At 51.0% G+C, this 20,230-nt stretch overlaps 7 protein-coding genes across 7 annotated transcripts; 4 read left to right on the top strand and 3 right to left on the bottom strand.

Annotated features, from left to right (window-relative positions):
* Positions 1-885: 885 nt before the first annotated feature.
* Positions 886-3,035, top strand: CORC01_03881 (uncharacterized protein; the record flags this gene model as incomplete). Its single annotated transcript, XM_022615530.1, has 2 exons — positions 886-1,292; positions 1,346-3,035. The coding sequence occupies 2 exons, from the start codon at positions 886-888 to the stop codon at positions 3,033-3,035; spliced, it is 2,097 nt and encodes a 698-aa protein (XP_022477949.1).
* A 760-nt stretch (positions 3,036-3,795) lies between these two features.
* CORC01_03880 (uncharacterized protein) lies at positions 3,796-4,769 on the bottom strand (the record flags this gene model as incomplete). Its single annotated transcript, XM_022615529.1, has 2 exons — positions 3,796-4,665; positions 4,734-4,769. The coding sequence occupies 2 exons, from the start codon at positions 4,767-4,769 to the stop codon at positions 3,796-3,798; spliced, it is 906 nt and encodes a 301-aa protein (XP_022477948.1).
* Positions 4,770-5,723: 954 nt separating this feature from the next.
* On the top strand, positions 5,724-7,368 carry CORC01_03879 (N-alkane-inducible cytochrome P450; the record flags this gene model as incomplete). The annotated part of the gene is made up of 3 exons (XM_022615528.1): positions 5,724-6,284; positions 6,349-6,886; positions 6,947-7,368. 3 exons carry the CDS (start codon positions 5,724-5,726, stop codon positions 7,366-7,368), a joined length of 1,521 nt encoding a protein of 506 aa, XP_022477947.1.
* A 1,642-nt stretch (positions 7,369-9,010) lies between these two features.
* On the top strand, positions 9,011-11,358 carry CORC01_03878 (asparagine synthase; the record flags this gene model as incomplete). The annotated part of the gene is made up of 4 exons (XM_022615527.1): positions 9,011-9,215; positions 9,269-9,831; positions 9,887-10,145; positions 10,217-11,358. 4 exons carry the CDS (start codon positions 9,011-9,013, stop codon positions 11,356-11,358), a joined length of 2,169 nt encoding a protein of 722 aa, XP_022477946.1.
* Positions 11,359-11,785: 427 nt separating this feature from the next.
* CORC01_03877 (uncharacterized protein) lies at positions 11,786-12,469 on the bottom strand (the record flags this gene model as incomplete). The annotated part of the gene is made up of 4 exons (XM_022615526.1): positions 11,786-12,115; positions 12,172-12,192; positions 12,290-12,307; positions 12,362-12,469. 4 exons carry the CDS (start codon positions 12,467-12,469, stop codon positions 11,786-11,788), a joined length of 477 nt encoding a protein of 158 aa, XP_022477945.1.
* Positions 12,470-14,390: 1,921 nt separating this feature from the next.
* CORC01_03876 (ENB1 protein) lies at positions 14,391-16,533 on the bottom strand (the record flags this gene model as incomplete). Its single annotated transcript, XM_022615525.1, has 5 exons — positions 14,391-14,418; positions 14,486-14,580; positions 14,656-16,036; positions 16,101-16,124; positions 16,193-16,533. 5 exons carry the CDS (start codon positions 16,531-16,533, stop codon positions 14,391-14,393), a joined length of 1,869 nt encoding a protein of 622 aa, XP_022477944.1.
* A 1,383-nt stretch (positions 16,534-17,916) lies between these two features.
* On the top strand, positions 17,917-20,125 carry CORC01_03875 (uncharacterized protein; the record flags this gene model as incomplete). Its single annotated transcript, XM_022615524.1, has 8 exons — positions 17,917-18,123; positions 18,183-18,254; positions 18,316-18,429; positions 18,488-18,562; positions 18,626-18,653; positions 18,713-19,684; positions 19,737-19,873; positions 19,958-20,125. 8 exons carry the CDS (start codon positions 17,917-17,919, stop codon positions 20,123-20,125), a joined length of 1,773 nt encoding a protein of 590 aa, XP_022477943.1.
* Positions 20,126-20,230: the final 105 nt, after the last annotated feature.

Here is a 20,230-nt window from a genome sequence, read left to right as displayed (position 1 = left end):
TCCAACTGAATGTAAAAAGCAAGACAAAGGGAGGACTCATTGGTCAAGCAAAAGCCAATGTCCCTGGCAAGGCTCGAACTTGCGACCTTTGGATGTCCCTGGCTTCAAGCCAAGTCATATCTATTGGGTAATATGAGACCAACGCTCTTCCAACTGAGCCACAGAGACGATGATTGGCTCCCGTGCAGTCAACAGGACCTCAAGACAGACCTGCCAACCGGAAGTCTGTCGATTGAATTGAGACTTTGTCAGTTGGCCGAGCACGCCGAGATCACACGTAAGCAGCTACCACTTTGAGAATCTGGTTGTGTCTGACCAAACCGCCTAGTCTAGAGGCCAAACCTGATAAAACCATGGTAGCCAGCCCTACAGAGTCGTTAGCTTTGTCACTCACGTGTCTCCCGTGTCTCTCTCTTCCTCTTGATCCAATGAAATCCCCAAAAAACTAAAGTTACGATGGGTCGAAGACCAGGTTAACCTGACTGCTTCTGTTAGCGAAGAGGCCTCTTGTCAACCTTACCAAGCCACAACATGCGGGTGTCGTGTGCCGAACGCGCGTCTCAACACCGCTAGCCCGTTTTCTCGACTTGATTGGGTGGGCCGACTGCTGCGGCTGAGCTATTCACCTGCGAGAATGCGGCGCAGGATTCCTGCCTGGCATGATGGCTGTGTACCCAATCAAGACTTGGCATCTGACTGTTCGTAGCATCATTCCACCGGACAACTGATTATCAGCGGGGTCAGGCAGACCCCTGCCTCATGATTTAACCATAAATCACCCCCCAACGACCAGGACCGGCGCCAAGAAGAGTCACGAAGCGTAGACGTGATTAACACACTATCGAACTTTCATCTTCGATTGAAGATGAGATTTCGGGCTCGATAATGGCAGGCTTCTCTTCCGCAGCGGTGACATCTAGTTGTGATGACATCACTCACCGAATCGTCTCCACGTCAGCCGAGCTCGACAGTCTGTTGAAGGCCATCGACCCCGGGAGCACCGCAGCGCAGCACTTGATTTCGGTTTCAGCAAAGCTCGACCAGTTTAGAGATACCACGGAGCAGCTTCGAAGGTCCCTCAACGATTCGTCAGCCATTTCGCCAGGCCTGCGAAATGCTTTGGCCATCGCCATCCAGCCTTGCGCAGATGCTGCGGCAGTCGTAGACAAGCAGATACGCAGGCTCGACCCTGGAAATGTGACGGGCCTCAATTCTGATGTGATACTGCAATACGAGGCCTACCATTTGACGAATACTCGCTTATTCACACAGTTCGTCTCCGTAGCTCACATGTACGTCGCCAAGATGGCCCTTTCTCCTCCCTGCTGCTGATCTGACTCCTTAGGCCCACGATCGCCCAACAAGACGCACGACTCTCCTCTTCTGATGGGCATGGAATGTTGGAATCGGCAGTAGAAGCGTCTCAAATCGTTCTAACACGCAGCGACATACTGCAACCCTCCGATGAAGCTGGACAATCGGCCCCAGATATTGCTGCTTTTGCCGGTGAACTTGGAGACGCCCAAACAGACGAGCCACCGCCGGATTATACCTCGGGTACAGCCAACAAGGGGAAAAGCAAGGCGTCAGGCCAATTCTTCACCTCAATCTCAAGCTCTTTCAAAGCGATGACTGCTGGTTTACGAGCCAAGCCAGAGCCCATGGTCATCGCCATGTGCCAGGCGGCCAAGAGCGGCGACGTGGGGCACCTCAAAGGCTTTGTCTCGCAAGGGGTCAACACCAACGGCCAGAACGATGAGGGGTACACGCCGCTCATCTGTGCCATCAGAGCTAATCAAATGGAAGCCGTCAAATTCCTCGTCAAGTCCGGAGCTGATCGGTCGACTAAGGACTCTCACAGCGGCAAGAAGAAGCCGCCCCTATTCCACGCCGCCGAATGTGGCTTTGTGGCAGTCGCAGAGTTTCTTATTAATCATGGCTTCGAGATGAAAGAGCGATCGTGGTCTGGGCAGCCGTACTTCATCGAGGTAGCAAACAGCGACCAGCTCGATATCATCAAGCTTTTCTTGCGACGAGGCTGCGATGCCAACACAGCTGCTATCAGTGGCCGTACCATTTTCATCCACGCCATACTGAGCGGCAGTCTTCCGCATATCAAGACCCTGCAGGAATATGGTGCCGACGTTAATGCTCGTGATATCAGCGGACAGCCTGCGCTGCATATGGCTCTGGGCCAGAACCGTCTGGACATCGTCACGTTTCTGCTGGAACACGGTGCGGACCCAAATGCCATGGACCTTACTGGCAGTACGATGATCATTTCTGCCCTACACAAGAAGAAGTACGAGCTTGTCAAGACGCTGCTAACCCGAGGCGCCGACCCCAATGCCACGGGATTAATGGGCAAGGGCATACTGTGGACTTTGTTGCAAAACAAAGATATGGAAGAGGGGATCAAAGTCGAACTCATCAAATCGCTCCTGGCACGAGGGGCCAACCCGAACCAAGTCGATAACTGGGGGGAATCCATCATGAGCTTGGTCATCACCTTGGGAAACACCGACCTTCTGCGCATGTTCCTTGCTCACGGCGGCAATCCAAACAAGAAGATCAAAGACACGACGTTCTTGCTCTATGCTATCGACCAAAACAGACAGGAAGATGCCAAGGTGCTCCTCCTACACGGAGCCGACCCGAATGAAGCAGACAGCAAGGGCAGAACTCCCTTGGTCGAAGCACTTCAGGCGGATAATTATGCTTTGGTGAAGGCGGTTCTCGCCCACGGCGCAGATGTCAACAAGATGGGGCAGATCAAACCGTTGGCGTTGGCGCGGCTGCTGCAGAACCAAGAAACTATCAAGTCGCTGTCGGACCGAGGCGCCCAGGCCCCAGAGCGTCCGGCGGCAATGAGAACGCCGTCAACGCCTGTCAGTCCGAGGCGGCCAAATGCGTCATCTACGCAGAGTCGACCGGGTGAGAGTGCGGCGGATATGCCACCGCCTTATGTGGAGGTAGGTGGTGTGGAGGAAGCAGGGGCAGCGAGCCCACCGAGCAGCGCAAGGAGGCTGGTATAGGTTGGCTCTTCAAGCCTGCAAGAGTCAAAGTAAAGGCCAGGCCCTTGATTCGAACGTGAAGAAACTAGATAGTTTAAATTTTGGGACGAGACGCCAAAGGCGCTAATGACAATGTTCAATTGGGGGCTAATGGGTCAATGAATGATGGATGGGTAAATATTCCTTATAGTGTAATAATATCAGAACTCAGAGATCGCATGGTGATGATCAATAAGTGTCATCTTTGTCTATGGAGAGTCTATAATTATGATGAAGCCTTCATGTTGCCAAGTAGTGGCGTCCTAATTTCTAGTTCCAGATTAGATGTTGGTACGATGACGGGTGACGACTACGTTATCTGTTATTCATCATCAGACATCCAATCTATTTTCTCTCGCGCATTTCAGACACAACTTTGCATCTACAGCAGCAGTGCTGGACCTATTTCACAGTTAACCTCTATCGAAATCAAACTTCCAGCGCTGCTTATCAGGCTGATGTGGATAAATCATTTTGAGTCGTATATTCGGACTTGGATCCATATCAGAGACAATCTTGAAGCACGTCTCTGTTATGTGGCATGGTGTAAATTTGAGGACAGAGAGCGAGGTTTGAGTAGAGACTACTAGTCTGGCACAGAGGAAGGGAAACGATAGAGTCTATGTGCGTAGCGTGTATATATTACTTGTCAGCTCGACTTTGCTGGAGAACATCACCTTTGAGTAACATTTTGGGCTTAATTCTCCAATATTACAAGTGTACATAATCGTTGTGTACAGCCTCATCCTTTGATGGCTGTCTTGATGATCTGTTCCAGCCCCTCCCTGCCTATAGGATCGATACCAAGCAGCTTGTTGTCAGTTATGGGGAAATAACCAGCCTCTGTGCCGATAAAAGCACGGTTGATAAACATCTCCACCACCTCCTCGCTGTGATCGCCCGAGTTCCATCTCTCGTGTGCTATCTTCTCCAAGTCTTCAGTCTTAGAATGCTTGATTTCCCATTCTCCTGTCGGGTCGATGCTTTTTGAAATCTCGACAATCTCGTTTTGCGTGGTCTCAACACTGCTGATCTTCACCGGGCGGTTTGCAGTTTCCTCAAGATGAGTGAGAATGCCAATGATAGCTTGACCAATGTGTGGCATGGTCGTTGCGCAGAATCTCACGTCGCCGCCGTCCTTGATGTGGGCTTTCTTGCCTTTGACATCTACAAGGAAGTCGAGTGCGTACCCAGGCGCCAAGAAAGAGACATTCATGATGATGGTATATGAGAACGAGGGCCTTGCAGCTACCTTTTCATCAAGGTACTTGCGGATAGCAATCTTGGGCTGATAGATGGGTATGAGAGCGAGCTTGGGGTTCATGGTGTCATTGCCGTATTCGGAGGGAATCATCCGCCGTATGCCAGCATTGAAGGCCGCATCGACAACGTTCCTCTGGATATGGATTGCGTCGAATGCCAAGGCTGAAACGAGAGCATCTTGTCCTCCAAGGGCAGCTTCAAGACTGAGGACTGACTCGTAGTCGACCTTCTTCACTGTAACGCCTGCAGGGAATTCGTGGCGGGACCCCTCACGAGTGAGAACGGTGAGCTCAAATAGTTTCGACTTTAGGAGAACATCAAGGAGAACACGTCCCAAGAAACCATTTGCCTGCAATGTTCGTCAGCTCCGATCTTTCATAATCATGCAGTCACCGTGATGGGGTTTGAATGACTTACACCTGCAAGTGCGACGGTTTTGATTGGAGCCGACATGATGAAAGGGAATTTTTCTTGACAGATTCTAGTGAAGTGGCCAGAACCAATGTCTGAAAAGCTGCGTGAAAATGGTTGTAGGATGAACCTCTGAATGCTGGAGACAAATGGGGCTGTGATGAGTTGGAGAATGAATCAATCAAACTTGGAAGCCATATTTAAAAGCACACGACTGTGACTGTTTCGCTTTCTAGACGTTATTTTTGGTTGATTTAATTATGAAGACCCGATTTCACGGCATGCATCTCACAGCCCGTGTAAACCCACACCTTAGAGTTTACCGGGACCGCCTGTCGAATGGCCAGCCACGCGGCTACCTTCCCCTGCCCGTTCAGAAATACCGCATGTAGCGGAGCTCTAGAAAAGAAGGCCAAGGAAACGACGATGTCAAGTATCAGGCAAAGTATTGCCCTGGTGCAAGACGCGCGCTGAGGAGGCGGACTAGAGCCTATCGTATGATTGTGCTGTGGAGCGAAGCATTGTACCAAAAAAGTGACGCCTAGTGACCCTGCTACCATCCAAGCTTGATCCAGCTGATCCAGCTTGACTGCCACGCAGCTAGGAAGAGGTCGAATGAAAAATGAATGAATAATAGTCCCCAAGGTTCAAGGGCTGTCTTGTTAGAACTAGGTTCTTGACACATCAGGTGAGCACCGAGACCGAACACAGGGAGGCTCGGACAACAATCAAGCGATAGAGAGGACGGAAGTGCCCACCGTAGGAGGGGAGGGCATGCGACCTCGATATTGTATCTCTTCACATGGCGGATTTGAGGTGCCTAGGCTTATAGACGGGGACAATACAATGAGTGAATCTTGGGTATAAAAGTCCTCTTACCCTTCATCGAGCATTTTTGCTACAGAGGTGCTCGGTGGACCAAATCCATATTAAAATTGTGACAGGGACAGGCACATACTGAGGTGTCATAACATATCAGAGTTGACTCTCATCATCATGTTGATCCCTGCTTTGACGCTTGTTGCGTCTCTTGCAACAGTTCTCTATTCTCTGTACATCATCGTTTCTACACACATTCTCCGCCACCGCATGAAGAGAGAATACGGCACTCTTCCACCCAAGAGGCTACCCCAAAAGGATCCAATCTTTGGAACTGACATTGTCCTTCAGAATCTGGCTGCTGCGAAAAGATTTGGCTTTCTTGCTCTTCTAAAGAAGCGCCATGCCGAGCAAGGTCAGACCTTCACTACGAACACATACCTACGGACCACCATCAACACTTGCGACCCTAAGTTGATCCAGACTGTGCTGTCAAATCAGTTCGAAGACTTTGGGATGGGCCCTTTAAGAAGAAAGAGTGCATCCCCTCTTCTTGGCCGAGGCATCTTCACCACCGACAACGAGATCTGGGCCCATCAGAGAGCACTGATCAGATCCAGCTTCATCCGAGCCCAGGTGACAGACTTCAGCATCTTTGAAACGCACGTCGATCAGCTCATACAACTGATCACCCGGGAAAATTACATTGTCGATTTGCAACAGTTGTTTTTTCGCATGGTAAGCTTTGAACCGCGACGGACTTTTTCTCTTCGATTTTAAGTACACTAACTTTCCCTCATAGGTTCTTGATTCAAACAGCGAGTATCTTTTTGGAGAATCGGTTGGTCTCATGTCAGATCACGCTTCCGACTCTGCTCACACTTTCCATCACGCTCTGGATTACGCTCAACAAGGCACTATTCTCCGACTTCGTCTCGGCAACTTGATGTTCGCCCACAGAGATGCCAAGTTCAGGGATTCATGTAATATTGTCCACGCGTATGCCGACAAGTTCGTCAAGCAAGCCCTTGAATTCCGTGAGCGTGAGACGCTATACCCTATGGAAAAGAAAGACGAGTACACTCGCACGAAGTACGTTTTCCTCAACGAGCTGGCCAAAGACACCGACAACCCCATCATGTTGCGCGACCAGATTGTCAACATGCTGCTCGCCGCCAGAGACACGACAGCAGGACTGCTGGCATTTGCCTTCTTCTTGCTGGCACGAGACCCCAGAGTTTGGGACAAGCTCAGAGCCGATATACTTGACCATTACACCGAGCCCTTGACCTATGATGCTGTTATGCAGATGACATATCTGCGCTACGTGCTTCAAGAAAGTAAGTTTGCGGGCCGCTGTCTAACCCTCCCTGGCTTCCTCCGACTAATCCCAACCTCAGCTCTTCGTCTTTTCCCTCCCATTGCCACTAATAGTCGCATGGCCAACAAAGACTGCGTAATTCCGGTGGGCGGTGGTCCCGACGGACGCTCGCCAATATTCGTTGCCAAGAACAACGTCGTCACTTACAGTACGTTCGTCATGCATCGTCGCCCAGAGCTCTTTGGCCCTGATGCTGAGGAATTCATCCCGGAGCGTTGGGAGGCCCTCCGGCCAGGCTGGGAGTATCTGCCCTTCAACGGTGGCCCCCGTGTTTGCCCTGGGCAGAAATTCGCACTCACCGAGTCGTCATACACCATTGCAAGGTTGCTGCATGCCTTCTCCGGGATTGAAAATCTGGATCCGACTGACTGGCGCGAGCAACTCACCTTATCCCTGACGTTGAACAATGGGGTAAAGGTGCGACTCCACCCGGAAGCTTAGAGCCCCTGGAGTTATCTCTACCATGGACCATAGCCACGAACAACATCGGGCTGTTTGCATGGAACCTGTCTTCGCTAAGAATTAAATATTAAAAAGACTCCTCAAGAATGAAACCCTGTCAGCTAATCCTGCTATGATGGGAATTTCTCCCAGCCTTTGACCTCACTGAATCAGTGACGAGAATTATGTGCATGTGTGCATGTGTACATCGTATGATCTGATATTCTCAGACCTTTAATGAGTTCTGAATGAGAGCAAAGTGACCTCGCTGACGGTGCATTTCTTAGCATGCCATTCAATGCAAGTCTCAGCTCCTGCAGAAGAGCGGAAAGCTGAGTCTTGTGAGTACCTTGGTGTAAGTGGAACAAGGTGGTAACAGACCCTGGGCGCGAACTTCGCCACAGACCCTTGCAAACGATGGGATTGAGTACACATGTATTGGCAACACTCCCTCTGACCAGAGTTAGGGACATTTCTCAAGCTCGATGATTCAAATGATTGAACTAGGATACCAAGACACATTCGGACACATTCAAATAGCCGAAGGAGGCGAATAAGAAAACCGCCAAAGGCGGGGCCCCAATATGATAGAGTTACGGATGCAGCAAGAAACTCGTCCGAGTGAGCTTTGACCACGTATCTCTGAGCGCTTCAACTCTTCACCGCCATGGTCTAGTTAACATGCCACCTGGTTTAGAACGTCTCATGCCAAAGATGACACGACAGGGCTTTATCTTCTCGAACGACCACGCACTAGGTGGCTCCCGCTTTCTCGCCTCGACTTCCCCGTTCACATGATCCCTAAGTCGAAGCCCTCCAATCAGCATGAATATACTCCCTGTCTTGTCATTCGGGAAACCTGTATTCGAACGAGTAATCTATAACGCTGTTGGCTACCCTTGGGTTTTTGGGCCTAGACTTATCGAGAGATGATGGGCCAACGAACGTCTTTGAAGACAACCCATGGGAAATTTAAACTCTCCCCCGCTTCAGATCAGACTTCTGCCCACCTCCACCGGGTTTGAGTCAGGTCAAATAAGCGAAGGCTGCAACAGGAATCATCGAGTCCCCGACACGTGGAGATGGTCTGGTCATCTCAAGACTGAACCTTCATATGGAATAGAGTTTACTGTTTTTCTTCTGAGCTTTGGCTCCCCAGTGCTTTGAATGCTCCGCAGGTCGTTTCGATCGAACTCAAAGACTTATTCGTACGTAAGCGCAACGTTTATACGGTCTCAACTAAATTCTTCCACCGCTCCTACCGCATCATTTAGGCCTTGGCCAAGAAAGTGTAGCATCGCGGCCGCGACTGCGCAATACAGAGGGTCGTATTTGACTCGAGTGATAGTGGAACTGAGACGGACCGAGACGAACGACTTGGTCATACAACGGCTTTTGGCCGATTATCTAAGCGGACACCGTGTGGTATTCTTTGCTGAAGATCTGATGTGTTCTGTGGTTGTACACAGCCCAGTAAAGTGCAGTCTAAGACATCTGCCCGTACTAAGATTGCCGTTCCTTCTGACGGCCACAACTAATGATTCCAAGAGGCAGCCTTTGTTGGAATAGTTGCTGATCGCTTTTGGTCGTTTTTGACGGTTTCTTATCTCTTTCTACGCCGATTCACCTACGTAGTAGCATCATGTGCGGGATCACAGCAACCATCAGACTTCGACGAGGTGCCGCTGTTTTCGCCACAAACGGACACGTCGGTCTCAATGAAAATGGCCCAAATGGATTGCCAAACAACCAGGCTTTACACCAACAGTTGGCGCAAAGTCTTGCAACAATTGCTCATCGAGGCCCAGACGCTGAGGGCATCTGGATCAGTCACGATGGAGCCATCGGTATGTTTGCGTTTTTATAGCTAGCTCCCTTCGACTGACTCTGCGGGCCGCAGGTCTGGGCCACCGTCGCCTTGCCATCAACGACTTGACGTCTGACGGTGTGCAACCTCTGCACAGCGACGACGGAATGATACATGCCGTCGTCAATGGAGAGATCTATGACCATGACGCTATCCGAGAACGGTGCATTCAAGATCATGAATATCAGTTTAAGGGCCACTGTGATAGCGAGGTTTTAATTGCCCTGTACAAGATCTATGGAGCTCCTGGATTCTTCAAACATTTGAGGGGAGAATTCTCCTTTGTGATTTTTGACGAGAGAGACGGACGGGTGATCATAGCTCGTGATCGCTTCGGCATCAAGCCTATGTACTGGACGATTGTGGGTGAAGGCGCAGAGCAACGCTTACTATTGACATCTGAAGTCAAAGGCTTTTTACCCCTTGGTTGGGCGCCTGAGTGGAATGTGCCTGGTCTCGTCAGTGGACTGGCCCTACAAGCTGAGAATACGGTTTACAAGGATGTCTGGAAATTGAACCCAGGTTCTTGGATGGAGATGACGCAAAGTGGTGTGATTAAACACCATCAATACTGGGATCCTGAGTACAAGGATAAGGTAAGAAGCACCAGGAATCGCCATCTCCTCAGAACCTCAAGCTAATGAACGAAAGCATGAAGTAGAGACGCGTAGCTTGGATGAAATTGTTCTGGGAGTCAGAGAGCGAATTATCGAAGCTGTGAGGCTTCGGCTCCGTGCTGACGTGCCAGTGGGCATCTATTTGTCAGGAGGCATTGACTCCTCAATCATCGCCGGAATTGTGACAAAGCTTGTCCGAGAGGAAGGCGTTATGCTGGGTAATCAAGATGCCACGAAACGGATTTCCTGCTTCAGCATCCAGTTCCCTGAGGACTCGGGATTCAACGAAGCTGGTATGGTTTCCATCGAGCCTATGATGGACACGCCGCCCAGTTGAGAATTGAGTGACTAACTGGACCTACAGATATTGCGCAGCGGACGGCAGACTGGCTCGGTGTGCAAATCCTCAAGAAAGACATGAACGAAGAAGAGCTTGCGAAAAACTTTGTTGATTGTGTCTATCACACCGAGCACCACCACTTCGATCTCAACTCCGTCGGGAAATTTTGTCTTTCCGCGCTTCCACGACAGTATGGCGTGCCAGTTGTTCTCACGGGTGAAGGGGCTGACGAACACTTCGCCGGGTACCCATTCCTGATGCCAGACTTTCTCATGGAGCCGGATTACGCATGGCGAGACTCTGATTTGGCAAAGAATGACCAGATACGAGAGGTCATGCAGAAGGAAATGGCGGACGACCTCAGAAAAATGTTCACAAGAGTCGGCATGTTTGATCACAAGTGGGACAAGACGCCTCCGGCCTCCCACCATCATGGCATAGGGAATAATGCTTTGAAATGGCAGCCTCACTCGGACATGTTCGCACCTTGGGTCCAAGATTCTCACGGGAGAACCGATATGAGAGAAAGTGTGGCCAAGACCATGTCAGCCGAAGTACGCAAAAACATGGACGAAAAGTGGCACACACTGCACTCTTCCCTTTACTACTACACTCGCGGTGCGCTTCCCAACATGATCCTCACCTGCTTGGGTGATCGTACCGAAATGGCGCACAGCATCGAAGCAAGGCCCCCTTTCTTGGACCATCACTTGGCTGAGTATGTCAATGGTCTTCCACCGAGTCTGAAGATTGCATACAATCAGCCAGAGGGCGATACGGATGGAACGGGATCGAGTTTGTGGTGGAAGAATCTTAGTGCTGCCCGCCAATCCTTGAGCGAGAAGTGGATTCTCAAGGAGGCTGGCAAGCCCTTCATCACTCAGGAACTGCATGATCGTCGGAAGCACCCGTATTCAGCACCCGTTAAGTGGCCTCGGGAAGGGCCCATACACCAGCTCTTCAAGAAGCTAATTACGAAGGATTCGGTGGATAACCTGGGCTTCTTGGAGTGGGAGGACGTGAAGAGCTGGCTGGAGCGCGGGTTTGGGGATGATTCTGATCCCAACGCTTTCAGAAAGTTGGTCATTACCGGATCGTGGGTTGTCCTAAGCCGGCGATTCGGCATCAAAAAAGCGGTCCCAGCGGAGAAGACCGGCTTTACATGAACGCTCGCTGTCGACTAAGATTAGGAACATGCAAATGGCAGAGAGTATCTTATCGAATATCTCTGTTTCTTCACCTTTGATATATAGAAAAGCCCTGGTGAACGCCACCTGGTAGAAAGTCACGAGCATGGCAAAAGAGATTGAAGTAAGAACACGTGACGCGGCATCTTCTAGTGATGAGACAAAGAGCATGTGTAAATATATGTACGAAGCGTATCTACATGTAGTGTTCTGATATTACAAATTGACGGAACCTGTCTCTCACCGAGACCAGATGACGAGGTTCGGAAAAGGTGACAAATAGAGAGAATTGCAGGCTAGCTCGGCCAAGGATCACAGACCAGAAGACAGTTTCTTGTCTGGTATGTAGCTGAGTAATGAGCAATCTGTACGCTTGGCTCTTCTCATCTTGAACCCGGTGGGAAGCTTAGTAGTAACCGCCCTTGTTGTCCTTGCCGTTCTTGTCATCGTTCTTCTTGTCATCGTTCTTCTTGTCGTCGTTCTTCTTGTCGCCCTTCTTCTTCTCATCCTCAGAATCAGAGCAGTCGCCCTTCTTGTTGCGCTTGCACTGCTTCTTCTTCTTCTTCTCATCCTCGGAATCAGAGCAGTCGCCCTTCTTGTTGCGCTTGCACTGCTTGTTCTTCTTCTTGTCCTTCTTGTCGTCATCGGAGTCGGTGCAGTAGCCCTTGTTGTTGTTACGCTTGCATTTCTTCTTGCTGTTGCGCTGCTCAAGGCCGTTGATGGCGCCGGTGAAGGCCTGAAGTGAGTGATCAGTTTGGATCATTAAAAGAAGATATGTTGCTAGATGCTTACTGCAATTCCCTCGCCACGAGCCTGTTTGGTTAATAAGTTAGTAAAGGACTTCCGTTGACGATACAATTGCCATGTTTCAAGAACCAGGGATTGGTTTTGCTTATGCGCCGAAACTTACAGCAACATCGGTGGATCGCTGAGAAATATTAGTCATTTTGAAATATTATTATTGGTGAAAGGGCATTCTTACCTCGACGAGCTCCGCATCAAGAGGCTCGGCAATGGGGGCAGCCAGAGCAGCAACGGCGAAGAAAGCCATGCCAATGGTGGCAACCTGACCGAAAGTAGGGATATGCATCTTGAGGTTGAGAGTGAGGAGATGATGGAAAGGTTAGAAAGTTGGAATAAGTGATGAAAGTGAGCTGAGTAGAAGCGACTGTGATCTTGAGAGTGAGTGTGATGATGAAGAGGAATATGATTTTTCTGTGCGAAAATGGGGATTATTTATAACCTTTCGTCGTCCTCGTTGAGAATTTGTCACTTGTGTACAGTATCAAAATCGAATGCTTCATGTTGTGAGCCAGGGCTACACTTGCGACCGGAATTTGGTGAAGCGAGGATGGAATTTGCTTGAGTGGCTTGAATATCCATCCTGGTTCTCGGTTCACGGTCAAGCACGTTCGTCGTAGTCAAGCCAAGATGATTGGTGTCTTCTTGGCGATGAGCTGCGTCTGCCCAAATATAGCCCATTTGGATGCGCCAAGGAGGCCAGTCAGATTCCGAGATCTTGGTACGAGGGCATGCGATGCCAAGCTTGACGGCTTCAACGCTACCGCAATGCTCGCTCGACCCGTTTTCGTCTAGGGTTTCCCAAAGGCGAATTCTTGTTCTCGAGGTAGGCACATATGTAGGCTAAAACGAGGGGCCGAGGTGCTCTGTTTATGGCGATTCACGAATAACCTGACTGAAGCAAACTGGGATTGGTAATTTTTCAATTTGTTCTAAGCTGGCGGAAGTATTTGGAGAATCTCAGTTGCTGATGCGATTAATAGCCATGCAATGTGGATCAAGACATTGTCTCATGACAAAAGCAACATTGTCAATCGCATTTGGAAATCTGGAAGCCTTTCTTGGGTGAGAAAGTTTGAAACGACCGATGGAGTCAAGTGCAATCAGTAAATCTGTCTTCTGCAAAGACCTCGAAATCAGTATTAAACGCATGGTAGCGATAGCTTAGACGGGGTCTCGAAGAATGACTAGACAATGGAATTGCTGGACCCGCGTGAGCGTTGACTAGAGGCTCACAGACCGCAGACCTACATCTGAGGGCCGCATCGCGTGAAAGTCTACGATGAAGCTCAAGAATAAATGTGGAATTGGATAAAGGGGAACGCACGAGCGTTGCGGGGTGGCGTACATTTTGAGATCCAAGTCGTGGGCCAAGTCTGGCGCGGCGTGGCGCCGCTGGCGGGATTTCCGTCCGACTGGTTTCACAAGCCAGACGCGGGTTTGTCGATGGGGGTCCAGATCGTCGAGCACGGGAAATGAAATCAAGCTTAAGATAAACATCGCCTTTAACCTTAAAGTTGATGGGCCTGTGGTGTTCCTGGTAACCAGACTTGGCATACGTCAATGACTTCTTACTAGAGGTTCGCGTCAGGTGTGCAAATATTGGGTCAGGCGGGTATCGACGGTGACTTGGCATTTTCTTAGTACAATTCCAACAATATGCTCTCTTGAACTCATTTTTGTGACTCGAAGGTGGATTATTTCGCAATATCATGTTGCTGGTCTACCCAGCTTCATACCTCCCGAGCTATCAATGTCGATTGTGGTTACAGAACGCCCTCGGGAGTACAATCCATGACGTAAATAATCGCATCTCCGAGGTATTTCGATGGAAACACCTATCATAACTTGCTATGTTATCGCTTCACTAGATGGCGATGTTTACATGCAAATCTGTGATTCATGCCTAGTCAACTCGAAGATCGTGAGATCCGAGAAGGTCTAGGCGACCGATCAGTGCACCGAGATCACCACAGCTTTGACCGATTCGTAAGCCAAATGGGTCGTAGGACGGACTGCCAAGGAAAGCAAGCCATGAATGCTACTTAGTGCTGGCTCATCTGTTGCTGTGTCTATTGAGTGACTGGGGAGCTATTCTACTCTCCCACCTGCCGCTTATTCTATATGGTGTATGCGTTTAACAAGACGAGTCGTCGGGTTTGCCACTGGTTGGCTTTGGAGTTCACCTCGACTGCGAAGCCGACCTTCTCTTATTCCTCAACCATGTTGTTTCGGTCACTGAAGGATAGTAAGTAATAGTACGCAGCACATTCCAGGCTTAATAGGACAGCGTGGATGGACTTACGGCAACACAAAATCTGGCAGGAACCAGGCCAAAATAACCCCAGGGGCCGATGCTCCGACAGCGGTGTAGACCATGAATTTCATTACATCCGTGAACTATATTCGTTGAAATTCGGGATTAGCTTGTTACAGCAGGAGAACATTTGCTGGTCTCAAGACAGAACGACTTACAGCGTGATTGATCGCGGTTCTCTCCGGAGTACCCCATGCAGGCGCGGTGCCAACAATAGAGTCGAATAAAGAGTCAACAAGCTCTGACGAAGCGCTGGCGCCCAAGTATTTGTACAGCATCGGCTTGAACGTGTTGGTGTAGATACCGCCTGCTATGCAGCCTCCGATACTTCCACCAATGACCGAGCAGCAGATAACCAGAGCAGTAATTTGCGGCATCTCGCGATGCGGCACGACGACTTGCGCAGGCACAAGAATCGATAGCTGCATGATTCCGGAACCCAGACCCTGGATCATTTGCACAATGAAGAGCTCAGCCACGGAGTTGTCGGCGCCGCGTAGGCGGAGCATGACGCCGTATCCGATGAGACGGATGATTGCGCCGCCGATGAGCAGCCACTTGTATCGACGTGTGTATGCCATTGCCAGACCTGCGATGATTCCCATCACGCACTGCATCACACCGTTGGTGTATTGGAAAAACGTGGCGTCACGGGCGACGAAGCCGCGAGCCACGGTGGACCAGGAGTAAAGATATGTGTGTGTGCACGAGAAGCCGACCGAGTCACTTGTGATGAGAAAGAGACAGAGCACGATGGTCTTGTTGCGAAAGTACCGCGTGGGCATGATTGGGTTGCGTGCCAGAAACTTCTCGTAGAGTGGCAGTGCGGCCAGGAGAATGACACCCACCACGGTGAGGACGATGATGTATGGCGTGCCCCACCTGCTTGGGGTTGACGCCGCTAGTGTCAGCGGGATCAAGACCATCGAGAAGCCTGCGCAGAGAAGGGCTGAACCACCGAGGTCGATCTGGGAGCAGAAGCTGTAGAGCGTCGTCTTCTGCCTTGGAGTGAGACCCATATCCTTTGCCTTCTTCTGGTAGTGTAGGAGAGTGGAAATGATGAACGCCGCGCCGATGGGCATGAGGATGGCGAACATGCCAATGCCCCATCGCCAACCGATACCCCCAGGTTTGACGACGTCGTCGACGATGAACGCGGCGGCCCATGGCGTGATGAGAAAAGGAAAGAAGGAGAAACTGAGGGCGAAGCCACGCCAGCGAGCCGTGGTGATGTCGGCAATGACGATGTCGTTCATGATGTTGGTGCCGGATTGGCCGACGACGTAAAAGACCGCTCCTGCAGCGTACGCGTTGAATGTCGTCGACGTTGCCATGAGGATGTAACCCAAGACGTAGAACGATATGCTCATGATGTAGGTTTCCCCTCGTCCAATAACGTTGGATAGCTTGGCAACTGGGGGCTTGATGACGGCGAATACGATGCCGCTGGCGGTGCTGAGAGTTGCTAGCTTGGACAGAGCTGAAAAGGCGGATGTCGCATAGTTGTTGTAGATGTAGACAGTTGTGTTGTCAATTTCGCTTTTCATTAATCAGCTAAGTTCAGGAGCAGGAACATAATTACGCGTAAGGAGCGTGCACTTACTACACAATCATCACCAAGGCCAAGCTAGTGTAAAGGTGAGCATAAAAGGCTCCATCAATAATGCTATACGGGAGGTGGCAACATGGACTTACCCGACAATAACGAGCCATCTTCCCTTCTTCCCCCATAACGTCTGAGCAGCTTCGATGGTGCCAACGCCAGACTCAAGCGGCTTGGAAGTGTCGAGCTTTTTGACATGTTCGTGATCTTCGAGAGTGTCATCCTTCTTACCGGCCATTTCAACATCCCTGGGTGCTTCAGACGCGGCAATATCCGCATTGGCAGGGTCTACTGACGACGACCCCTCCGCATGAAGGTGCCCCCTCAGCGACGTGACAAAGCCCATAGTCTGTCTCTGTTCTTCAGTCTTCGGGAGCAGACACGTGCGTTCGTCACTGTCGTACGAAGACGTACGGCCGGCTCGTCGGCACATGGTGAGCCGGGCGCGAGACTGAGAAGCAGATGCGAGGAGCTTTTAACTATTTTTGAGTCATGCTCGCACTGCAGAAACCACGCAAACTTCTTGGCCCAAATTCAATAGTATCAGTCGAGACGGCCCCCCGCGAACCTTGCCTGGAGGAATTGAGTAGAGAGTAAAAAGCATGGATAACAAACAGGCCGCCAATTGGGGCATCGGCTTGGTTTGAACCGATGAACATCCTGACAATGAGGATTCTTCGCTTGCTTACCTTTCGCGTAAAGGCTGCCTCAGTCTCGCGCTCGTTATCTTCTGCCCACCGACCAACTGCTCGCGCGGGGTTGGCGTGGAGAGGGGAGGGGCCTATCACGTCGAGGACATTGTCATCCCTCGTGCATCCTCCGAGGTGTCGTGTGATAGCGTTCGGTGATAGCGTTGGAATGATTCGGCATCCGAAGCTATCTGTACGTCGTCCGATGTATCGATAGGATCAGGCACCCTGCCTTGATGTCTGTTCCCTTCCAGCAACGATGTGCGCTGTGACACGGGTGCTTCTAGACGTTTGAAGGAAGTCGGCTCATTGATACATACAGGTAGCCACGAACGGAACGGCAGGATTCTTCATGTTGATAGTTGCAGTCGAGATAAGGCGCCGGCACAGAGGAGCCGACCGGTCGGGTTGGACCCTGAAGCCATTCCCACAAACGCTCCACTTGAACCCCGAAGCCGCCCGCGATCAAGTGGGAATTCCCTCGACACCTCATCGGCGACCCGGAGTTTTGACCGACCCCTGATGGGGACGCCCGCTCCGTTCGTCATTTTGGACCCGCCCGGCCGGTCAACCTTTCATGGTTAAGGTAAACTACCACAGCAGGAGAATGTCACCGAGAGATCTCGCGGGATTGGTTCTGGAACCCCGTGTCACTTGATCTCGAACGGCGCGAGACTCTGAGGGGGGCTTGGGATTAGCGTCAACGTGGCCAAATGAGATGCCCAGAAACTGACACAAGCGTGCCAGCGCCCTGCAAACTCTCTTCGCCCGACAGCCCTGATAATCAGATGAAAAAGATAATGCACAAACGTCGGGGATCAGCACAGCACTGCGCCCCTACTTTCCCCTTATCTACCCTTGATTCGTAGGAGCCAAGACTCAGGAGGGCACACACATAGACTGGCGCTAATCCCAAACAAGCCAGCAACATGCCGGCTTCGAAGAGTCGTGTTTGGCCGCTGAGTCGGTGATCCGGGGCTTGGGGGACCCCCACACAAAGATCAGCTGCTGTGAAATACAGCCCGTCCGAGTTGCTCAACATTTCCTGCCCACCGTTCCCTCGCTGTCTGATAAAAGACCTTCTGAAGCTACATGTATCACCAAGCATACCATCGTGCTATATTGACATGGACTGCAAGAATTCGTCAGGATTGCCGGGGCCCAAAGAGGCTATCAAGCCAAGGTATCAGTGCAGAACGGTGGTCACTGCTGCTCTATCAGTCCTCGCGGTGACGGCGCTCATCAAAGGCAACTTCTTGCCGGCTCCGTGGTCTCTGCCCGGTCGTGGAAACACTTTCGAACAAATCTATGCTCCAGAATGGACCTGGTCAAGCGTATGTCGAGACATCTGCGGCACCACATGTCTGAAATGAGAAACTGATAGGCTTCACAGATCAAGCCCAGTCGGACCCTTGAGTGGCACAGCTGCTTCGAGAACGGAGAGTATGACTGCGCCAGACTAGACGTTAGTGCCCGAAAGCCTATCTCCACAAAACCAGCAGCACGTTTAACAGAACACCTCGCAGGTCCCTATGGACTGGCAAGAACCATCGGACGACCGTCGAGTTGTTCTCGCAATCAGCAGAATCCGTGCCGTAGACAAGTCTGACTATAGAGGGCCGGTCATCTTTAACCCCGGTGTAAGTAATAATGAGGTGTCCCCACTAAGGGCGTCGAGGTGCTAAAACCCATGTCTAGGGTCCCGGTGGTTCCGGCGTCTGGTCACTGAAAGACCATGGCAAGATGTTGCAGGAGATTGTGGGTGTAAACCACGTAAGTCTAACTACGAGCCTATATCATCAAGATTATAGATCGGAAAAGACTGATATTATACAGGATATCATCAGCTTTGATCCTAGAGGTGGTAAGTCGGACTTTTAACCACACAGAAGTCGGATAATTGTTGACAGGCAACTTGGACAGTTGGCGCGTCGGTTCCCAGAATTCAGTGTTGGTCAACACCACAACAGAGCCAGAACTGGGGCCTACAAGACCCGGGGATTCTCGACTCCCACGAAGGTATCCTCGGCGAGCTGTTCGTCAGAGCGACGGCATACTCGCAAGCATGCGAAAGCGCCATGAAAGCGTCCGGCATCCTGCAACACTCTGGCACAACCCCGGCCGCCAGGGACATGCTCGAGATCGTGTACCAGACCGGGTACAGCAAGATCAAGTACTGGGGCTTCAGCTACGGCACCATCCTCGGCGGCGTCTTCGCAGCCATGTACCCGGACAAGGTCGAGCGCCTCGTCAGCGACGGCAACGTCGACTACCGGGAATGGTTCAACTCGGAACACGTCAACTTCATCCGTGACACGGACAAGGTCCTGTTCGCCTTTTATGAGTTTTGCTTCCAGGCCGGGCCTGAAAAATGCGCCTTTCACGGTCCCACTTCGGAAGCCATCATGGGACGCTTTGTTGAACTGCTTTCCACCCTCAAGACGCATCCAGTCATCGTTCCGGCCGACCCAGAGAATGGTCCCGAAGTGCCCATGCTGGTCACCTACTCCAAGGTGATGCGTCTTCTTTCGTCAACACTGTATCAGCCGCTAGAGCAATTCGAGAATTTCGCCAACATCATTGCCGCGCTCGAGAAGAAGGATGGGCGCCCTTACTACAAGCGATATAACCCGAGCAAACCGGCACCGGCTCCGGTCTGCGCATCACAGCCAGTCTCACCGTTTGAGCCGCTTCCAGGCATTATTGAAGCCACCGGGGATGCGTTCCCGGTCATCATGTGTGCCGATCATCCCGCGGTCAATGACATGACTCTCGAGGAGATTCAGCGGGAGACAGATGGCATTCTCGAACTTAGCCCGGCGACTGGAGCTACAAGTGTGCCGTATCAAATGACATGCAATCAGCGAACTACACGTCCTCGGTGGCGTTTCAGTGGTAAATATCGGCAAAGAAGCTCCGTGGACATGTCCCTGCTAACCCGGTTCAGGACCGTTCGAAGGCAAGACCAGCCACCCTATCTTGTTCATTGCCAACCAAGCCGACAACATCACTCCGCTAGTCAGCGCTCGGAATAATTCTGCCGGGTTTCCTGGATCAACAGTCCTGGTCCAAAACTCGTACGGCGTGAGTACTCCTTCATCAAGAGTCGTGCTTTATACGGACGACCATTTCCACAGGGGTTCGAGAACTAACATCTCCTTCTCGCAGCATACAACTCTCGCAGCCCCCTCGGAATGTACTAGGGGGTACATTAGGGCATATTTCCAAAACGGAACGCTGCCGGAGCCCGATGCAAAGTGCGAGGGCGACTCACATCCGTTTGGCCCCGTAGCTAAACCTGGAGTCCAGTTTTACCAACCTCCACTGTTTATGTGACTCCAAACATGCCATGGGCATTTGACCCATATACTAGATGTATGTAGTCGACGTAGAGGTAGAATGTCGTTTTCGTTTCTAGTGTTGCATTTTCTTTGTCTTGTT

The sequence above is a fragment of the Colletotrichum orchidophilum genome (assembly GCF_001831195.1).
Source record: "Colletotrichum orchidophilum strain IMI 309357 chromosome Unknown Scaffold_24.1, whole genome shotgun sequence".
NCBI classification, from domain to species: Eukaryota; Fungi; Ascomycota; class Sordariomycetes; order Glomerellales; family Glomerellaceae; genus Colletotrichum; species Colletotrichum orchidophilum.
This window is presented reverse-complemented; position numbering and strand designations above follow the sequence as displayed.